General features: G+C 47.8%; 1 protein-coding gene across 1 annotated transcript in view; it reads right to left on the reverse strand.

Moving 5' to 3' along the window:
- Positions 1-20715, reverse strand: part of LOC132382312 (mitochondrial adenyl nucleotide antiporter SLC25A23-like) — a 52610-nt gene extending 31895 nt beyond the window's left edge. Inside the window, exons 1-2 of the mRNA XM_059952447.1 lie at positions 20515-20715; positions 14711-14881 (exon numbers count right to left, since the gene is read on the reverse strand). Coding sequence (XP_059808430.1) covers positions 14711-14881; positions 20515-20715 — 372 coding nt within the window. The remainder of the gene's footprint in view (positions 1-14710; positions 14882-20514) is intronic.
- Between the last annotated feature and the right edge of the window lie 2167 nt (positions 20716-22882).

Below are 22882 nucleotides of genomic sequence, written 5' to 3' on the forward strand. Positions count from 1 at the left end.
TCCTTTATTTATTGTTTTTTTTTATTTTGTCCCCGTGTACACTGCTACTCATTCTACTGACTGCAATTTTGCCCTGTCATCTGCCCGTCCTTCCTGACAGTCTCACTACACACTGCACCTAGTTGTTTACCAACTGCCCCATTCTCTGCTCTATCTCTCTGGCTCCTTAACACCCTGCCAAATTAGTTTAAACCCTCCCCTATAGCTCTACCAAACCCTCCCACAAAGATGTAGGTCCCCCTCGGGTCCAGCTGTAACCCATCCGTTTTGCAGAGGTCATATTTCTCCAGCAGAGATCCCAGTGATCCAGAAATCTGAAACCCTGCCCCCTGCTCCAGTTCCTCAGCCATTCATTCATCTGCCAAATCACCCTATTCATACCCTCAGTGGCGCATAATTTTTCAGCCTCCTACTTCCTAAATTCTCTCTTCAGAACCTCCATGCTTTTCCGACCTATGACATTGGAGCCAATATGTGCCAAGATGTCTGACTGCTCACCCTCCCCCTTTGGAACGCAGTGGACCCAGTCAAAGACATCCCTGACCCAGCAGCGGGGAGGCAACTTACCTCTGGGTGTCACGCCTACAGACATCTACCCCTCTTTAACTATGAAATTCCCTATCACTTCTGCGGTCCTCTCCTCCCCGCACCCACTTCTGAATGACAGCACCAGACTCAGTGCCAGAGACCAGTCGCTGCAATTTCCCCCTCTTAGGTCACTCCCTCCTCCGCATGCAAATACTTATTATTGAGGGGTACAGCCACTCTACGCTGGCTGCCCATTTCTTTTCCCTCCCCTGTCACCCAGGGACCTGCCTCCCGCAACTCATAGCTCCTCTCGCCTCCTCAGTCTCCCATATGAGCTGAAGGTCCTCGAGCTTCAGTTCCTAAACACATTTCTGAGGAATTGCAACTCAGTGCACCTGGTGAAGATGTGGTCATCCCAGAATTCCCATATCTCACACACAATCCCTGGAGCCATTCTCAGTGCTCTAACTACACCCTAACAGATGAAGAGTGAAGAAGAATCTTACCAGAAACTTATCTCATCCAAGCCTGTTGAACCAACGCCTTCCCACTCTAACACAGGTCCACTCCAGCAAATCCTCTCTCACTGGCACCAGTATTATCTTCCTTCAGGCCCATCTTCTGGACTACACTTCTTCATGATGTTGTTTACCCAAAGACAACGTACTTGAAAATTCCTGCAGCTCATGCCTGATCCTCAAGGTGATGGGCAAACTCTCCATTTGGCAGTCTAAACTGTCTTCATGTTGTACACCTCAAATCTACTTCCAGCTTTCACCAAGGAGCACAATCTCTGACTGATCTTACAGCTGATTTCCCCATTTCCTGGAAACTTTCTACAAAATGACTGTTGCACTTAACAACCTTCTTGAAGTCGGTGAGGTGCACTGGGGACAGTACGCCAGTGTTTTACAAGGGGTTTACAGAAGCTATTTGCCTTTATCAACAATCTTGTGCCCTCTACCATCTGCTTTTCCTTGGCCTGCCTGCTCAGTTTATAGCTCAGCAGGATTAAGTACTTCTTTCTGCCTCTTCCTCTATCTTTGTCCTAACCCAAGCCCGATCCAATAAAGGCAGGTGTTGGACCTGGTTAATGAAGGCATGGGCCAGATCAGAGCAGCAGGGCCACGTGATCTCAGCTTAACCCTAATGTGGGTCGCCTGAGCAGGGGTATCTAGTGATTAAAGACCCAAAGCACCTGAAGACCCCAGATTACATTACTGATGACGTATCCCAGTGCACAGCCAGTTAATTAAGCCAAGTGGTGTTGGACCAGGTTAAAGCGGCTCAACCCTAATGCGCCTCTGCCCCACGTACCAACCACAACCCAACCCTACCCTTAACCCTAATCCAAACATCCAAGGACCCACACGCTCCAACTAACCCTAACAACGCCCTCTGACCACAAACTAGCTGACTTGAGTAGGAAGCAGGAAAATCCAATAAAGGCAAGTTCGGACCTGGTTAACGAAGGCGTGGGCCAGTTCACAGTGGCAGGGCTGCGTGACACGCAATCTCGGGTGACGAGAACAAGAAGCACGAGAGGGATGATTCGCCCACTGCCCACGTACTCTCATCCTGACCCCCGTACTAGTTCCGACAGCATTGCTTCTGCTGTTTCTGCCGCCACCCTTCCCACTTCCCCATTTCACCCACTTACACACGCAGCAGGCAACTTTCAGAGCCACCCCTTTCCCCTACTCGTTTCCATCTCATCGGTTCCCCTGTGCATGGCATCTTACACCTCTGCACAGGGTCATTGAGTTGTGGGAAGGGGCAACCCATGCAGTCAGAAGGAATCACAATCAGATCGTCCCAGAACTGAAGTGCAGAGCCATCCAATCAATCTTTAAAAAATCACCTTCTGTCTGCCCTTTACTGTCCCATCGAACATTCGTTTGTAAGAATTCTCTGATGTTGCAGCATTAAGTTTGCACATCCTTTCACTCGTCTATCTCCATCTCACTTTGCCTGGAGTCACCCAAGATTGGTTTTGTTGCAGGTGAGTTCCACAGTGCCTTATCTTTTGATTTTTACACATACTGTTCCCCCTCACAGCTTAATTCAACAAATAATCCTTTAGCTAATATAGTGCAAAACTCTCCATCTTAGCAGAAACATTGCAACCACAAACATTGTGTTACTGTTCCTGTCCATTCTTTAGCCACGTTTCAGTAATGACAGTGTGATCAGCCTCCCACCAGTCTATCAGTGCCCTTGGGAATTTATGCACAAGATTGCCTAACTTCCTTTTCCAGGCTTACTTCTTCCCGGGCCATCCACTGATTCCCAGTGTTGTCTCTCTACATTCCTATTGTCATTTTCCCACCCCCTACCGATCTTCTTTATGTAAACAAACCTTCCCCAAGGATACAGCCTGGTCATCCCTGAGAAGATTCCCAGTTCCCCAGGAAGGCCAAGCCCACCATTTTGCACTTAAATTTCCAAAGCAATCCCATTTCTGTCATTATTAAGTTCAAAAGTTCAAAGTACATTCATTATCAAAGAATGTAAAAAACTATCCAACCGTGGCATACACCTGCTTACAGGCAGCCATAAAACTTAAAAGAACCCAATTAACCAGCTCCCAATGCACGGAGAGAGGAAAAAAACACAAATTGTGCAAACAATAAAAGCAAGCGTCAGCATTCCGAACGGGAGACCGGGATCATGGAGCAGCCGGAGCCTCAGGCTCAGTTCATCACACAGCTGGGCAAATCATCGTGGAGCCTGCAGACACGCAGTCTGGAGCAGCCAGGGCAGGGCGCAGCCTCAGGGCCAAGGAGAGTGGTGCACAACCGGCCCCGACCCTCACCTCTGGTCCTGGCGCCAACTTCTCAGTTCAATGGGTCTGGTGTTTAAATTGCCCAAACACCGGGTCGTGCCCCGCACTCGGACCCGGGCCCTGCCACGTGGGTGCACGCTGGACCTGGACCCCACCACCATGTTCCAGCCCATACCTGACCTTCGATCAATCCGATCGGTTTAGGTGGATAAGGCTCCGACATTTCACCACGCTGCAACCCCGACTCTGTCTCAAACACACCTCGAGACCACGCTCCGAGCTTGCGTCGCATCCGCACGCCTCGGCCCTCGAGCCAGCCTCGCCTTCGCTTGCCTCTTCATTGTCTGTGGTGAGGGTTTACCAAACTTTTCCACAGAAGAAGTCATTAACAAAGCATTTAGCTGTATTGTTTGCATTATGAACCACCAGTCAGCTGTCACCCAGCTTCAGCAGTGCCATTTTAAACCGAGAATTACATTACTTGGGGACTGGGAGGAAACTTATTATCATTATTATTATTATTACAGGTGTCGTCCCCCTCTTAGGTTCCTATGAAACCTTTCTTAAGCCAAAATGGTGTAAAGCGAAAAACCATTGATATGTATAGGAAAAATTTTTGTAAAAGTGAAAATCCTCTTTGTAATGTGAAAACAGGTTACTAATGTAGGTCCTTTGTAAAAGCGAAGTGGCATAAAGCGAACATTCGTAAAGTGGGGGACACCTGTATTGAAGGGAAATTATTTTTTTAAATAAACTGACAATGCTAAGAATAGGCAGCATCTCAAACAGCATCTTCAAGAGAAACAAAGGTAAAACCCTTTGACCATTCCAACCATTGCTACATTTGAAACTACATTCCACAAGGTTCTCCCCTAGTCCCTGCAACTGACTTGCAAGACTTCATCCACCTTGCTACCCATGGTAATAGTACAGATGTTGATGGACATCTAGTTGTTCAAGGTACAGGTACAGTAGTTACTGAGGAGCCATCACCTTCTCCAGCACTCAAACTCTCTCACAAGAACACAAACCAGGGAGCAGATCACCAGGATCCTCAAACCTGTCCCATCATTTACTTTCAAACCTCCTCTCATATTAATCCGAATCCTCTACTTCTAGGCAGCCCTACCCAGTGAGACAGATGCTGACTAACTACCCTACTCATGCCTCTGGTAATTGTACACACCTTCATCAAGGACCAGGGATCAGCTTTACATCAACACGTACTGGGGATTTGCTGTGGTGGGCTGGCCTGACGTACGACGAGAAACACTCAACAATCACAAGAATAAAGAATTGTATAAAATAAACTTAGAAGTTAAAGTGAAGGTATACCGTGGGCAGCATGGTAGCATAGCGGTTAGCACAACGCTTTACAGTACCAGCGACCAGGTTCAATTCCCAGCCCTGCCTGTAGGGAGTTAGTACGTTCTCCCAATGACCATGTGGATTTCCTCCCACAGTCCAAACGCGTACCAGTTGGTAGGTTAATTGGTCATTGTCAATTGATTAGGCTCTGGTTAAATGGGGGTGGGGGATTGATGGTCACTGTGGTTTGGTTTGATGGGCCAATTCTGTACAGTACCTCAATAAAAAATATATATGTGCATAAATACATAAACAACAACAATATTAAAAGTGTATTAAAAAGTTCCTTTACTGGTTTAGTGTTACTTTACAGTGACAAAAACAGGAATAAAACAGACCCTGCCTACTCAGTCTCTCTCCATGATTTTACTTTTCTTTACTCTCCTTTTTACTTTTCTTTTCTCTACTCTCTCTAGCTTAATCACATCCTTCCTAGAGTGGGGAACTATGCATAATAGTCCAAACGTGGCCTCACTAATGCTTTGTACGACTGTAGAACACCATCCCGGCTCTAACACTCTGTGTGGTCAACGCCAGACCCCTTTGGCAGCACCCTGTGTTCATGGCACGAATCCACGCTTGCAGAATTCACATGTGCCGTCTCCCTGGTCCTGGGGGAAAGGGATCCGCTCTCTGTTTGTTCAGGGAGGTGATCTGCTGGAGAGGAGCCTGCACTGAGCAGACTGTTGCTCGCAATGCCCAGCGACAGTGTCGTGCTGCCCTCTGCTGGCCGGTCACTGTACCTGGAAAACTTCAAACTAGTCACCATCCAGTGATGCATTTAAATCAGTCTCTGCTGTGGGTTGGAATGAACACCAGATCACCAATGCCAGTTCCTGGTGTATCTATCTCCATGTGACACGAGTCCTTTTAATCCATCTCCCCCTCCCTCCGGTTCACAATTATAATGAAAGCCCATCCAGTTAAGACCCTAATAAGTAGGAACAGTCTGCTTTGCCATTTCATCATGGCTGATCCATTTTCCTTTCAGACCCAATCTCCTGCCTTCTCCCCATAACTCTTCATGCCCTATCTAATCAATAATCTATCAACATCTGCCTTAAGTATGCCCACAGCCGCCTGTGGCAAAAAATTCCACAGATTCACCACTCTCTGGCTAAATAAGCTTCTCGAAACCTCCGTTCTAAATAGGCATCCCTTTATTCTGAGGCCAAGTCCTCTGGTCTTAGACTGTCCCACTGTAGGAAACATCCTCTCCATGTCCACTCCATCAAGGCCTTTCAACATTCAGTGAGATCCCCCTCATTCTTCTGAATTCCAGTGAGTAGAGACCCGGAGCCATCACACGCTCTTCATATGACAAGCCCTTCAAACCCAGAATCATTTTTGTGAACCTCCTTTGAACCCTCTCCAATGTCAGCACACCCCCTTAGATAAGAGGCCCAAATCTGCTCATTATTCTCCAAGTGAGGCCTCACCAGTGCCTCATAAAGTTCCAACATTACATCCTTGCTTTTATATTCTAGTCCCCTTGAAAGGAATTCTAACATTGCATTTGTCTTCCTCACCAGCGACTCAACCTGCAAATTAACCCTTAGGGAATCCTGCTCGAGGACTCCCAAGTCTCTTTGCACCTCAGATTTTTGTTAACACTTCTATTTCTTCTACCAAAGTGCAAGACCATAGGCATCCCGACGCTGCATTCTATCTGCCAAGGCGCGGGCTGTGAATGAAAGGTGTGCAGTGCAGCTCTGCGAGAAAACTCCGATTCCGTTCTGTCCTGTGGGTGCTCACCAAGAGTTTGTGCCGATCCCTGGGGAACTGTGCAGTGCGTCAGTAATGACAGCCAGCTGCTCAGGATGGACAAGAGACACAGGAGATCTTGAGCAACACAAAATGCTGGAGGACCTCAGCAGGTCGGGCAGTGGAGAGGAATGAGCGATGTTTCAGTCAGAGGCCCTTCATCAGGATTGAAAACGGAGGGAGGGAGCGGGAAGGGTGCAAGATGGCCGGTGATAGGTGAGGGGGAATGATGTGAGAAGCTGGGGGTGATATGTGGAAGAGATAGAGGGCTGACGGACGAGGACTGGCAGAGATCCACCGTGCTGTCTCAGCACCAGCGGGCCTCGGGGCTCTCGGAGCGGTCCCGGCCTCTCTCCACTGACCGGAACAGTGACATAGGTGCCACGATCCCACGACTCCAAGGTCAAGCCCATTGATAGAGAGCTGAGATCAGTTCTCTGTGCCCTTAAGCTGCAGGTAGATGTCCAACACATGGAGCGGGCAATCCCGTTAGTCGTCACCCCGAGGCAGAGACGCCTGCTCAGTTATGGTCACTGTGAACACTATCATCTGTCAGCTGTGGCCCTTTCCAAACTGCTGTCTGACCTGCTGAACTGTTTTTTACTTCAGATTTCCATCTTTCATTTCTCTGACAATAAAAGACTTTACAGAATCACTGAAGCCAAGTGGACTGTGATTAGCTTGGAAGTTAAGAAGTCAAGTGTGTAGATTAGCCACGCTATTTAGTTCCCATACCCCACAGGAACTGACCGCTCAGTAACAACTTCAGGAGATCAAATACAATCTTATAACCAGAGCGCTGGGTAACTGAGAGACTGATTATCTCATCTCCTTGGATCTGACCAAAGCTACACATGGTCCCAGAGATTAGAAACATTTTTTGTTCAAATCTCAAGGTGCTTGATAGAGGCATTTAAAATGGAGAATGGAGACTAAATTAGAATCAATTATTTCCAGTAATGGAAAGGCTGACATTCAATAGGAACAGAGTTAATTGTCCATTACTGTTGTAAGAAATATAATTCAAAGATACTTCACTGAGAAATGCAGATTAGGTAGAAACTTGAAGAGGAAGACTGCTGTGATGATGAGGAGGAATGGGTCTCCCTGGATGGTTCTTTCACAGGTACAGTCGTATGATTTCATCTATTTCCTGCTCCTCTAACCTCAGCCCCTCTTTGAGACTCTGCTGTGGGGTCGACACGCCCGTGCAGGTGAACTGCAGAACAGATTCATCAATCGTGCTTCTGAGTTTGCACGTTCCAACCAAGTAGTGGTCCATTATGGTGGTGTTTAACTCCCTCCTTCTCACTCGACCAAAAGCACAGCAACGTTTACCACTCTTGCTTACCCTCACCCTTGTCTGGGAAAGGAAGACTGCCATTTTGACTGATGCCGTATTCTATTCGTTTAGTACATGGAGTTTGGCTTCAGCCGTTGTATCAGCATTAACTTTCATTTTGAGAGATTTAGTTAACAGCCCTGTTGGCCTTGTGCTTATTGTTCTCTTTTTTTTAAATTCTGCAACAGTTCTTATTAAAGTCAATGAACTGTTGTACTTCTTCAGTGCCTCTTTCTCCCTCCGCACTTGGGCCATATCTGCACCAGCTGACTCAGTATTGGGTTCTCAAACTTCTCATAATCTTATTTCTGTTTGTATCAGCACTTGCCTGCCTTCGTTCTGGCTCACTTTTTCACATTTCCCTTCTTTCTTAATGCCTGCCTAGCCCAACACTGTGATGGTATTGGGTTCACTGTCAACAAAGCCCTAAAGTCAAAAGGACATTTTAAGAGCCACCTGATATAGGTATCTATGAGTACCTTCACTATAGTCTGGGTGCATGAAATCATCCTGCTCTTCAGAGCCTAGCATACTTCCCTGTCTCCTCTCTGCACGGATGAGATCTAGCTGCCAATACCCACCACTTGCTGGGTCCTCCTCCCTCCCAAGGAAGAGATACTTCCAGCTAAAAAGGTAGTTTAGACACAGTTTATCTCTGTAATGATGGACATTTAAATTTGGACAAGTAGTTCTTAACACATATTTTAAACTCACAGAGGATTTCTGATTTATATTTTTAAAATTCTGAAATTATAGAAGATTTATAAACCATGAATTATTTCCAAATACACGTAAAATGTTTATGAAATAAGAGTATTACCATTGAATTGCAAGGTGAAAGAGGTGACCGCCACAGAAACCAGTTTGAGTTTTGGATTCTGGTTCTTTCTGTCATTCCTGTCACTCCTAACGCTCCTGAATGCTTTCTAATATTTATAATACCCTGCTACTGGTTGGCGTTCTCTGCATGTGATGTGTTTCAGATACCTTTGCTGGGACAAAGTAATTCGCACAGATCGTCAAACAGCTGCTGTGGACGGAGATCCAACAGACCCAAAAATAAATGCAGTGAGGGCTGAATCTTTGAGTAGACAAATACCCCAACTATTGATTGATCAACTATACCTGTGACCATGACTTTACACACATGGTCTAAAAGCTTCTGGAGACAGAGATCCCAGACCCACCTAAAATTAATGCTATGTGTCAGACTCGCTGAATACACAAATCTCCCAACTATTGATTGGTCAGCTATAGCAGTGACCATGTTTGATGTGCTAAGCAACCAAACTAGTCAGGTCTGCAAGCTCCCTTGAACTCAGTCACAATGACACAAATGACCTAGCCAGAGTTGTCTGGTTTGATGCAAGCCAATCAACGTAACCCCACTGTCTTAGGTTGGTTAATAATGGGCCTACAACACCTCACTTTTTACCTGTTTACAACAAGAAGCTGACCAAGGAATAATGGTTAGAAGTTTAACATCATCACAAGCAACTCTGACCAAAAGTTTGTGCTACTATGCTGGAAAGCTGAGGTTTGCAATAAACCTCTTGGACCCTGGAGAGTGAATATCCTTCACAATACATCCCACACACTTACCTGTAGGGACACATTACACAGGACAAGCAACTTAATCTGATCTTAAACACCCCCCTTTCTGCTATATACAGGCACATGGTCTTGTCCTATCAAAGAAATTCCCTTTGTTTTGCTTATCCCACCTCCCCTACTTTCTTGACTACATGAACTAACTTGTTTCTCTCTTTCCCAATTATGATGAAGAATTCCAGACTGTGAACATAAACATTAATTCTGTCTACAGATACAGCCTGACATGCTATGTAACCAGCAAGTTCTGTTCTTAAGCCACTTAAACACCTTGGTGAAGTTACCCACATTCATCATTGAACCATTCTCTAAGTTTGGAAAACATAATCAGAAAGCCTATTATTATATTAGTGGAGGTAGTGTGGTAGTGTAGTGGGTAGGGCCTATCAATCTCACTCTCAGCTTCCACCGCCGCTTAGCTGTCTTGTGAAAAGGAGAGCTGAAGGTGCAAGTCTCTCCCTGCCAGTACATGGCCTCTCCAACAGCGAGTCTCACGTACCGACTCTCCAACAGCCTCACGTACTGACTCTCCAACAGCCTCACGTACCGACTCTCCAACAGCGAGTCTCACGTACCGACTCTCCAACAGCCTCACGTACTGACTCTCCAACAGTCTCACGTACCGACTCTCCAACAGTCTCATCTACCGACTCTCCAACAGTCTCATCTACCGACTCTCCAACAGTCTCACGTACTGACTCTCCAACAGTCTCACGTACCGACTCTCCAACAGTCTCATCTACCGACTCTCCAACAGTCTCACGTACCGACTCTCCAACAGTCTCATCTACTGACTCTCCAACAGTCTCACGTACTGACTCTCCAACAGCCTCACGTACTGACTCTCCAACATCATCACGTACCGACTCTCCAACAGTCTCACGTACTGACTCTCCAACAGTCTCACATACTGACTCTCCAACAGCCTCACGTACCGACTCTCCAACAGCCTCACGTACTGACTCTCCAACAGCCTCACGTACTGACTCTCCAACATCATCACGTAATGACTCTCCAACAGCGAGTCTCACGTACTGACTCTCCAACAGCCTCACGTACCGACTTTCCAACAGCCTCACGTACTGACTCTCCAACAGCCTCACATACTGACTCTCCAACAGCGAGTCTCACGTACTGACTCTCCAACAGTCTCACGTACCGACTCTCCAACAGTCTCACGTACTGCCTCTCCAACAGCCTCACATACCGACTCTCCAACAGCCTCATGTACTGATTCTCCAACAGTCTCACGTACTGACTCTCCAACAGTCTCACATACTGACTCTCCAACAGCCTCACGTACTGACTCTCCAACAGTCTCACGTACTGACTCTCCAACAGCGAGTCTCACGTACTGACTCTCCAACAGCCTCACGTACTGACTCTCCAACATCATCACGTAATGACTCTCCAACAGCGAGTCTCACGTACCGACTCTCCAAGAGTCTCACGTACCGACTCTCCAACAGCGAGTCTCAGGTACCGACTCTCCAACAGCCTCACGTACTGACTGTCCAACAGCCTCACGTACTGACTCTCCAACAGCGAGTCTCACGTACCGACTCTCCAACAGTCTCACGTACCGACTCTCCAACAGCCTCACATACCGACTCTCCAACAGTCTCACGTACTGACTGTCCAACAGCCTCACGTACCGACTCTCCAACAGCCTCACGTACTGACTCTCCAACAGCCTCACGTACTGACTCTCCAACATCATCACGTACTGACTCTCCAACAGTCTCACATACTGACTCTCCAACAGTCTCACGTACTGACTCTCCAACAGCCTCACGTACTGACTCTCCAACATCATCACGTAATGACTCTCCAACAGCGAGTCTCACGTACTGACTCTCCAACAGCCTCACGTACCGACTTTCCAACAGCCTCACGTACTGACTCTCCAACAGCCTCACATACTGACTCTCCAACAGCGAGTCTCACGTACCGACTCTCCAACAGTCTCACGTACCGACTCTCCAACAGTCTCACGTACCGACTCTCCAACAGTCTCACGTACTGCCTCTCCAACAGCCTCACATACCGACTCTCCAACAGCCTCATGTACTGATTCTCCAACAGTCTCACGTACTGACTCTCCAACAGTCTCACATACTGACTCTCCAACAGCCTCACGTACTGACTCTCCAACAGTCTCACGTACTGACTCTCCAACAGCGAGTCTCACGTACCGACTCTCCAACAGTCTCACATACTGACTCTCCAACATCATCACGTAATGACTCTCCAACAGCGAGTCTCACGTACCGACTCTCCAACAGTCTCACGTACCGACTCTCCAACAGCCTCACGTACTGACTGTCCAACAGCCTCACGTACTGACTCTCCAACAGCGAGTCTCACGTACCGACTCTCCAACAGTCTCACGTACCGACTCTCCAACAGCGAGTCTCAGGTACCGACTCTCCAACAGCCTCACGTACTGACTCTCCAACAGTCTCACGTACCGACTCTCCAACAGCGAGTCTCAGGTACCGACTCTCCAACAGTCTCACGTACCGACTCTCCAACAGCCTCACGTACTGACTGTCCAACAGCCTCACGTACTGACTCTCCAACAGCGAGTCTCACGTACCGACTCTCCAACAGTCTCACGTACCGACTCTCCAACAGCGAGTCTCAGGTACCGACTCTCCAACAGCCTCACGTACTGACTGTCCAACAGCCTCACGTACTGACTCTCCAACAGCGAGTCTCACGTACCGACTCTCCAACAGTCTCACGTACCGACTCTCCAACAGCGAGTCTCAGGTACCGACTCTCCAACAGCCTCACGTACTGACTGTCCAACAGCCTCACGTACCGACTCTCCAACAGTCTCACGTACCGACTCTCCAACAGCCTCACATACCGACTCTCCAACAGTCTCACGTACTGACTGTCCAACAGCCTCACGTACCGACTCTCCAACAGCCTCACGTACCGACTCTCCAACAGCCTCACGTACTGACTGTCCAACAGCCTCACGTACTGACTCTCCAACAGCCTCACATACCGACTCTCCAACAGTCTCACGTACTGACTCTCCAACAGTCTCACGTACCGACTCTCCAACAGCCTCACGTACTGACTCTCCAACAGCCTCACGTACTGACTCTCCAACAGTCTCACGTACCGACTCACCAACAGCCTCACGTACTGACTCTCCAACAGCGAGTCTCACGTACTGACTCTCCAACAGCCTCACGTACTGACTCTCCAACAGCCTCACGTACTGACTCTCCAACAGCGAGTCTCACGTACCGACTCTCCAACAGCCTCACGTACCAACGGGGGGTGGGGGAGATGGCATGTCCAGACAGATAATTGTAGTTCACCACACTCTCCGCAGCGAGCCTCGCGTACTGCCTCCTCACAGGCGACACATGGAAACTGAACTCCTTTTGGACTCAGGCTGAACTACAGATGATGGGGAGGAGGTCTGGCCCCTGCACACATAATAGCACGCAGGCCCACCGGTGTGTGGACACGCCCTGTTGCCCATGAACCAGATCCCCAGCTATGGGTATAATCCCCAGCTAAGCCCCACTGTCTTGTGGGCAGCCTCGGGAGAGATGAAGGCTTCGGGAGTAAACCCAGACAGCAAATCCGGAGTGGAGCCCCCAAGGCGGCTGGACGTCACTGAACATCCTTCCGGCAGCTCCTGCAGCCAAGCCGGTGCCAAACGTATTGCTTCATAAGCTTTCCTTTCAACTACACTGGTGAAGCCGAGAGGGAGATCTTGATGACTGGGCATCTCAGGATCTCCAAATCTTCCACCCAGGCTTGTGCCCCGTAGAGGTCACTCCACCCATTGGCCCTCGAGTCAGATGGGTGCTTTCATAATGGTACTGGAAATAGACACTATAGTAACACTTGGGAGGCATTTAGACAGACACATGAACAGCTAAAGATCAGAGGGGCATGGGTGATGATAGGATTAATCAAACTAGCATCATCCTGGGGTAATGAGAAGTAAAAACGAGGTGGAATAGGTTTGAAAGGAACCTGAAGGGCAATTTCTTCAGGCAGAGGGTGGTGGTTATATGGAATGAGTTAACAGAAGAAGTGGTTGAGGCAGGTTTAATAACATCATTTAAAAGATAATAGGACGGGTACATATGTAAGCCCCTGGTTAACATTTCTACTGCTATGCTGTAGGAATTTCATTTTAGCAGCTTTCTGAAAAAGCAATGTGCCCTGCTGGTAGAATGTTTTGGTTTCGGCTAAAGCTTAAGGAGCAACGTTGTTCAATTTCAGAATGCTGTGTCAGCCAATCAGGATGGTGGGGTTGGGAGAAGGTTCTGGAGAGAGCTGGGCAGAGAGAAATGTGAGACAGAAGGTGGTCGGGTACACGGTCTTTGGCGGAAGATATGAAGAGGAGGACCCGATCCGAAGGGGAGACCTTAATAGGAGGAGTGCTTCACGAGATAAAGGAGTCCATGAAGGGAAGTTCTGACTGTGATTGGTAATGTCAAATCAGCGCAACCACTACAGAAATGAGCGCCATTGTTTACATACACATTTAGACTAATTTAATTGTAATGGGCCCTTTTGTATCTTTTCTCTTTTTTCTATTAACTGTTTGATAAAGCTGAAATTAGTGAATCTTCTTTCTTTATAATTTTACACGGCACACATCTGTTATTTCTTGCTGACCAATAATTGTGTATGGACAGTATTTACACAGCATTCGCTCAAATCGAGGTTCCTTAAATCGGAATACTCAGAGTTCCCGCTTGGTTGAACGCTGAATCATACCGACCCTAGTCGTATATCACTTATGAAAGGGGACCTTCCCACCGCTGAGTCATGTGGCTGTTAGCAGAGTTAGTTAACGAGCTGAGTTTGTATACGAGCCCCAGTGAGTGGGTTACTCGTGGATGGGAGGTATGTCAAGGGGTATGGGCCAAATGCAGGCAAATAGGACAAGCCTGGTGGGGCACCATGGTTGGCATGAATCAGTTGGGCTGAAAAGTTTGTTTCCGTGCTGTATGACTCTATCATTGCCAGCACAGACATGGTGGGCTGAAGGGCCTGTTCTATGTTCTGTGTTTTAATCCATGAGGAGATAGGATTGTATTGGGTAGGCTCGAAGTTCAAATGACATGTATTATCAAAGTATGTATACATTATACAATCTTGAGATTCACCTCCTAACAGGCCGCCACAAACAATAAAATGTAAAGGAACTCATTAAAAAAAAAGCCCCACAACACCGAATGGCTCAATGGAAGAGTTGGCACTGGGGGACTCCTGTAAGTCATTCCAGTATGCGCGACAATCCGTTTGTCTCCTTTTCACGTTACCTGTACAAAGATCTTGAGCCGGTCGAGGGGAGCAGTTCCTGTTCGTGACACAGCGCCGGCCATTGCTCCGGCTGCCAAGTGTTTCCACCACGTTCCAAACAGCGTTTGATATAACAAACTCCTGGAATATAAACTCTCGCCGAACGCCTCCGAGTTGCAGTCGCACTGAAGCTGGAACCAAGAAGATGCAAGTTAGAAGAAGATATGTGTTTTCTTCCTCCGACCTGCCAAGTTGCAGTTTGACCCTGCCGAGTGCCCTCTGTGTGTTGTGCGGATTTCATTCCGGGACCGTGAACTCTTCCTGTTCAGAAAGTGCACGGCACCCTTTAGAAGTCCAACTCTACCGACCACATAAACATGAGAGGTTTGCAGATGCTGCAAATCGAAAACAATGCACGCAAACTGCTGGAGAAAGGTCTCAGCCCAAAATGTCAACGGTTTATTCATTTCCATGGAGGCTGCCCAATCTGCTGAGTTCCTCCACAATTTGTGTGTGTTGGTGACTCCTTCTCCTAATCTTTCACTTTGCTTCACATTTTAAGACCATAAGATACAGATCAGGCCATTTGACCCATCGAGTGTTGCCTCTGCCCGTTCATCATGGCTGGTCCAATTTTCCTCTCAGCCCCAGTCTCCTGCCTTCTCCCCGTAACCCTTCATGCCTGCACCAATCAAAAATCATATAACCTTTGCCTTATCTATACATAGAGACTTGGCTACCAGAGCTGCCTGTTGCAAAGAATTCCACAGATTCACCACTCCCTGGCTAAGGATATTCCTCCTCACCTCTGTTCTGAAAGGACAGCCCTCTCTTCTGAGGCCGTGTCCTCTGGTCTTAGACTCTCCCACCATTGGAGACATTCTCTCCACATCCACTCTGTCAAAGCCTTTCACCATTCCATAGGTTTCAGCGAGGTCACCCCTCATTCTTCTGAATTCCAGCGAATAGAAGCCCAGCGCCATCAAACGCTCTTCATATGACAAGCTATTCAATCCTGGAATCATCCGTGTGAACCTCCTCTGGACCCTCTCCAATGTCAGCACACCTTTCTAAGATGAGGGGCCCAAAACTGTTCACAATACTCCAAGTGAAGTCTCACCAGTGCTTTGTAAAATCCCAACATTACATCCTTGCTTTTATGTTCTAGTCCTCTCGAAATGAATGCTAACATTGCATTTGCCTTCCTCACCACCGACTCAACCTGCAAGTTAACCTTTAGAAAATCCTGCACAAGGACTCCCAAGTCCCTTTGTACTTCAGATTTTTGTATTTTCTCTCCATTTAGAAATTAGTCAGCCCTTTCATTTCTTCTACCAAAGTTTTTTCTCAGTACTTGAGTTGAGGTAACATAGGCATAGACCAGATGGAGTCATAGTCATTGAGAGATGCATCACGGAACAGGCCCTTCAGCCCACTGAGTCTATGCTGGCAATCAACCACTCATTTATACCAATCCTACATTCAGCCCATTTCCTGGTCTTTGCTCCGAGCTCCAAACTGCTCTCTGCCTCAGTTTTTCACTGAACTGCTGGATGTTCAGCCAAGCCACTCTCCACAGATACCATCATTTCCCACTAGACAGCCAGCATAATTGCCACATGTGACTTCCTACCCTTTCTCACAAGAACATCACTATTCAATTGCCCTATATAAACTTTGCTATCTACATGTCCTTCAGAGACCCAGCTCTCGAACCCCACCACGTCCATCTACTTCCCCCACACACAATAGCCAAACCCTCTCTCGGACACGCATATATCCAATGCCTATGAAGCCGCCAGATCACTGCACTCCCTCCACTTCTCCGCGCACTCTCCTCTATCTAACGTCACGAGCACACCTCGATTACCACACCCCTCCACCATCCCTGCTGCGATGTGGAGCGGAATTCACCTTCCAAACCCCTTTCAGGCACACCACTCACATCTTTTCACACAGCCCACAGAACCCTGCCACACTGCAATAGCCCCTACATCCCTTTCCTAATGTCCCCAACACACCACGCACTAAAGAAAAGTGAACAGCCGCCCTCATTCACACACAGCACCTAAACTGCTCAATATACACGCCATCTACACCAACCCCACTATTCAATCGCACAACAGATAGAATATTACCTAAACCCTCAAGTCAACATCAGAGCGTCCAATCTCCAACCCATAGCTACTGTACAGACCCGATGCCTAACCACAGCTCACTAGCTTTTCAGCTACACTCCTTGATACAGGGAGGCAGGTTTAGGAAGGAAAGTGTTAAACAATTGAGAGGTCAAAATGGCAACATGTGCAGGCAGCTTTAAGAAGATTGTGATGTTCTGAATGAATACCTTGCATCTGTTTTTATGGAGGGGGTTTGGATGCAGTTGTGGGACATTAAGTAATCATTGTTATAAACCAGGAAGAATTGGAAATATGAGAAATGGCTAACAAACAGAGTGAGGGAGAGAGAGGGAGAGGGGGGGGGGGAAAGGAAGAGACAGGGATGGAGAGGAGCAGGGGGAGGCAGACGGAGAGTGAAACAGAGGCAGAGCAGGACAAGCAGAGAGGGGGGAAAGAAAAATAGAGAGGGAAAGGGGCGGAGTGGAGACTCGGGGAAAGAATGATGAATGATACAGAGGCAGAAAGGAAGAGGCAGGGAGAGAGAGAGAGAGAGAGAGAGAGAATAGAACAAGTGTATTAAGAGCTTAGCCATCTTTATCACGGATTAATTGGCAGGCTAGGAAAGTTTCCTGTGCACTTATAAGACACAGAGGGGGAAATGCTGCAAGAAGTAACATTTCTCAGAGATTTTGGCCAGTCAGCACTCTCTTCCACGCTCACTCAGATGTGATCGAACCACTGGGGTTTTCTCTGGCTTCTGGGTTCCTCTGCGATCTCTTATTTCCTGACATAGAGTTCTCTGTCCCTCCCAATCCACAGATTTTACCCCAATTCCTTTTTGACAATAGTCCTCGAACCTATTTATATTTTCCAGATATGTACGAAGCATTGCCTGAAAATGCTTTCCCTCACGTTGCCTCTGGCCCTGTTTAAACCTTCTCCCTCCTGACATCAGACCCACAGCCACCAGGTCCAATTTCTCTTTGCATATTCTATCTAAGCACCTTGTTTGAATCATCTTTGTAAAATCTTTCCTTAGCCTTTTTGCTTTTAGCAGAAAACCTGACTCTTATAGAAAATAACACGTCACAAAAACATATGCCAGCAAAGTGCAGCTCTCAGCCCACACCCATTGTGATGGGATTAGTGTCGGTGATACATCTGTAGCCCTACAAAGCCCTTCTGCTGCTGAGTTTCTGGATAGGAAAGGATTAGAGGGATAAGGTACAAATGTGGGCTAAGGGGATGAGTTTAAATGGATGCCTTGCTAAGCATGGATGAGATGGGCCGAAGGGCCTGGTTTCATGCTGTATTATTTACTGACGTAAATCCCTCCTCACAGCTAATGAATCCGAAATTACAATACCACACTGAACTGGTACCTTAATTAGGCTTAGTCTAATCTTCTGGCCTTTGAACAATACAGGTCTGTAAATTCACACACTTTAAGGACTGCTTTGAAGATACAAGCACAAATAAGCCAGTGTCTTTCTGGAGTTACACTGCCTTGTATTGTTTCTGTTTGTACTTGGCACCTATCATGTCAACCTTCACATTCCGGGTGTTGGATTTTAATTTCCTTCAGTGCCCCTTTGATCAAGATCATGCTGTCTGTTACCTCCAGCTCCATGCTCTGTGCCAAGAGGAAATTTTACTCAGTACCCAAGTCTAAGATGTTAAATGCATAACAAAAACAATATGGCCCTAGATGGATGGGGCTGAATTTGTTAGTTGTGTCCCGGAAGGATTCCTGTTCAATATGTAGACAGAGCAAGCAGATGAGAGGCCATATTGGACTTGGTGCTCGGCAAGGTCAGGTGGGAGGACATTTCAGCAACCACAACTCCCTGGCCTTTACGATAGCCTCGGGGAGGAATAGGAGCAGACCGTGTGGGAGGATGAGAGGTGACCTGATATGGTATGGGATAGAGTGGACAGCCAGAGGCCTTTTCCCAGGGCGGAAACAGCTAATACAAGGGAGCATGATTTTAAGGTGATATAGGGGACGTGTCTATGGTCAGCTCTTCACACAGAGAGTGGTGAGTATGTGAAGTGCCCTGCCAGGGGTGATGGTAGGGGCAAGTAGATCAGTGGGCATTAAGAAATTTTTAGTTTGGCGCATGGATGACGGAAGAATGCAGAGTAATGTTAGACTGATCTTAGAGAAGGTTAAAATGTCATTACAACATTGTGAGTCGAAGAACCGGTAATGTTCTATGTTCTAGAACTGAAACTCGGGAAACTCCCTCTAACCTGAAAATACAACAGCTAGTACCATAACTCACTGTCTTGTTCCTAAAAGCCCCGTCAGGTTATTTGACCACTGTGCATTATCTCGAGTTGTGGGGGCAAAATCTGGGTTGAATTGATGTGAATGAGAGAAAATAACATACAGGGAAAACGTCTGCTGCTCTCTGAGCTGAAACTTGCTTAAAATCAGAAGCAGAATTGGATTTGCTGGCACCGACGTCCATCATGAATCAATGAAAAAGGAATAACTAGGTAGTCTTCATGGATTCTTGGACCATTCAGAAACCTGAAATCGAGCGGAGAGGAGAAGCCTTCTTCTATGTTGTAAGGAAATATGAAAATGTAGATTAAACAAATTTCCCTTGTTCATCTTACCAATAAATTGAATCAATATGTTCTGACATGAGTTGGCCTTAACACTTCTCCTGTAAGGAAAGTTGAAGTAACTGCCTTACAAGTATGTTGAATATTAATCAATCTTGATCCACCGGCTTTTCAGAAAGCTCTCCCTCCCTGAACCATTAAACCAGCTTAGTCCACACAACCATCGATGCAAATTCAGCCTCACAAAGAGCTCACAGGAAACAAATCAGAATTAAACCAAAAGCTGTTACCTCCTCGTCGGTGTCGAAAAGCACTGATTTAGGATGTATGTAAAAGAAAATGGAATTCATTGGGATGGTGACCGAAAGTGGTAGTTTCCACCCCAGACATTTCTGGATAAAATTCATGCTGAAACCTCCATAGCACCCAAAAAGCACTTTCGTTGCTATGTTGTTGGACACTAAAGCTGTCAATGGACTATTACACGGTGGGTTGATGCAAAGCGGGCAGGCAAGTCGTACCTCACAATAAAAACCTCTGAACTCACAGAGAGTGCCTGTATGACCTCATCACTGCATCAGCCAGCACGTCACCTCTGCCCAGCCAATCAGGGAAGGGGAGGGGGGTGCTGGCTCAAGATAAGGACCGATGGAAGAGGAATATCACTCAGAGTAGTGGAGATGAGAGGAATGCTTCTATTATGAGGTGGGACTGGACAGTCTGGGTCTGTTTTCCCTGGAGTGGAGGAGGCTGAAGGACGTTGTAAAGCTGTACCAGACGATGAGAGGCCAGAACCTGAGTTGCCTCACTGCAGCTGTTATCCATATCCTGTGGCAGAGGTTCTGAGCCCGAAAACCTTTGGGACAGGGTCTGTGTACAATGAGGCATCCGAACTTCCCACAATGCGACCAGAGGACTTCCCAGACCATCTCAAGTTCAAGTTTAATTGTCATTCAACCATATACATGAATACAGCCAAATGAAACCCCGCTTCTCCGGGGCCAAGGTGCAGAACTCAGTACCGACAGTCACACACAGCACATATAATTATGATACCAGAAAAACATAGATACAAAAAATGATGATATAAAAAATAACGTACCCCACTCCCCATGTGTCACGGCCTGTACATCCATGGTGCATGAGACGTTGTCCTGAAGCCACGCTTCTGCAAGAACAAGCCCACAGCAGTTCCTCATCTCGCACAAGCGTAGCCGCAGACTCTTCCGTTGAGTGAGCTCTGGAGGGCAGCCCCATGGTGTCCAGAGGACTAGGTGGCCCACAGTTAAATAGTGCAACTTTGAGATACTTCGGGCCAAGTCTGGAAGCATGAATGCTTGAGTGAGTCGTCGGGGGGCCTGGAGAAGCCCATCATAGGACAAAGCTTTGCGTGGAGTCACTTGATCAACTCCAGTGGGAAGATGGCTCCATCAGTCCAAAGGTAGAACACAGTACAGGCCTTTCGGCCCATGACGTTGTGCTACTCTTTAAACCTACCCCATAGTCAACCTGAACCTTCCCTCCTCCACGTACCATAACCCTCCATTTTCATTCCTTTATGTATCTGTCCCTGAAACGTCCTTAAAGTATCCTCTGTTACCACCAGCCCCCACAGTGCTTTCTAGGCATTTACCTCTCACTGTGTTAAAAAAAACAGCCCCTGACATCTCCCCTAAACTCCCCTGCAATCACCTTAAAAGACGTCCTCTAATATTGGCCCTGGGGTGGCACGGTAGCTATTGGTTAGCACAACGCTTGATAGTGCCAGCGACCCGGGTTCAATTCCCACCACTGCCTGTAAAGAGCTTGTATGTTCTCCCCGTGACCGTGCGGGTTTCGCCCCAGTGCTCGAGTCTCCTCCCACAGTCCGAAGGCAGACTGGTTGGTAGGTTAAATCATCACTGTAAGCTATCCTGTGATGAGGCTAGGACTGCATCGGGGGCCTGCTGGATGGTGTGGCTCAGAGGGCCAGAAGGGCCTATCCTGCACTTATCTAAATAAGGTGCTGGCTGCCTGGACTGACTATGCCTCTGATAATCTTATACACCTCTATCAAGTTGACTCTCATCCTCTGTTTTCCAAACAGAAAAGCATCAGCTTATTCAACCTCTCCTCATAAAAGACGTTTTCTAACCCAGGCATTCAGAACGTTACCACGAGGTAATGTTTGGAGCAACAGGAGGTGAGTTGAGGTACTCACGGTTCTCCTATGCACCCTCCCTAAAGCTTCCATATCCCTTCCATAATTAGGCAACCAGCCTAGTCATGGTCTAACCTGAGCTGCAGCATTAGCTCACCGTTCTTGAATTCAGTACCTCAACTAATGAAGGCCTTCAGAACCACCCTATCAACTTGTGCAGCAAGTTTGAGGGTGGATAGAGATCAGAGTAGAGGCCAGGGTGGAGGTCAGACAGAGGTCAGGGCGGAGGTCAGACAGGGGTCAGGGCAGAGGTCAGACAGAGGTCAGGGCGGAGGTCAGACAGAGGTCAGGGCGGAGGTCAGACAGAGGTCAGGGCAGAGGTCAGACAGAGGTCAGGGCGGAGGTCAGACAGAGGTCAGGGCAGAGGTCAGACGGAGGTCAGGGCGGAGGTCAGACAGAGGTCAGAGCGGAGGTCAGACAGAGGTCAGGGCAGAGGTCAGGCAGAGGTCAGGGCGGAGGTCAGACAGAGGTCAGGGCAGAGGTCAGACAGAGGTCAGGGCGGAGGTCAGACAGAGGTCAGGGCAGAGGTCAGACGGAGGTCAGGGCGGAGGTCAGACAGAGGTCAGAGCGGAGGTCAGACAGAGGTCAGGGCAGAGGTCAGACAGAGGTCAGGGCGGAGGTCAGACAGAGGTCAGGGCGGAGGTCAGACAGAGGTCAGGGCGAAGGTAGGCACCATCCATTTGTTGAGTGCTGCCATGCCCATTAAACCAGATGAAATCCCATGAACATTCAGAAATATTCAGCCAAACTGACGTGGATGTGCAGTCTGCTGTTCACTTCCCCTGGAGGAGGTGATTTATCCTCACGGTGTGATTGCAGCAAACTACCAGTGACATACAACAACTTTCAGCCAGTCCTACGGATCAGGGCCATTTTAACCTTTAGATGCAGAGTAAGCCTGCCTGGCTCCATGGACCTTGGCTGCAAGGCTGGCAGATCTGAATGACCTCTCTGATGTATCCATCTGTGGGCCATACTGTCATCCTTCGGCCTGTGGCTTCCCGGTTTTGTAACTGTCCATAGCAGCGACTTCAAAACTCAACATATAGGGGTGGGGTGGGGTGGGGGTGGGGGTGGGGGTGGGGGTGGGGGTGGGGTGGGGGAAGCTACTGCACAGGACCAAAAGAAGCTGCAGGAGGTTGTAAATCCAGTACTGGCCTACAAAGTACCCAGGACATCTTCGAGGAGCAGTGTCTCCGTAAGGCAGCGTCCATTATTAAGGACCTCGGGCACCCAGGGCATGCCCTTTTCTCACTGTTACCATCAGGTAGGAGGTACAGAAGCCTGAAGTCACACAC

Source organism: Hypanus sabinus, chromosome 28 (assembly GCF_030144855.1).
Source record: "Hypanus sabinus isolate sHypSab1 chromosome 28, sHypSab1.hap1, whole genome shotgun sequence".
NCBI classification, from domain to species: domain Eukaryota; kingdom Metazoa; phylum Chordata; class Chondrichthyes; order Myliobatiformes; family Dasyatidae; genus Hypanus; species Hypanus sabinus.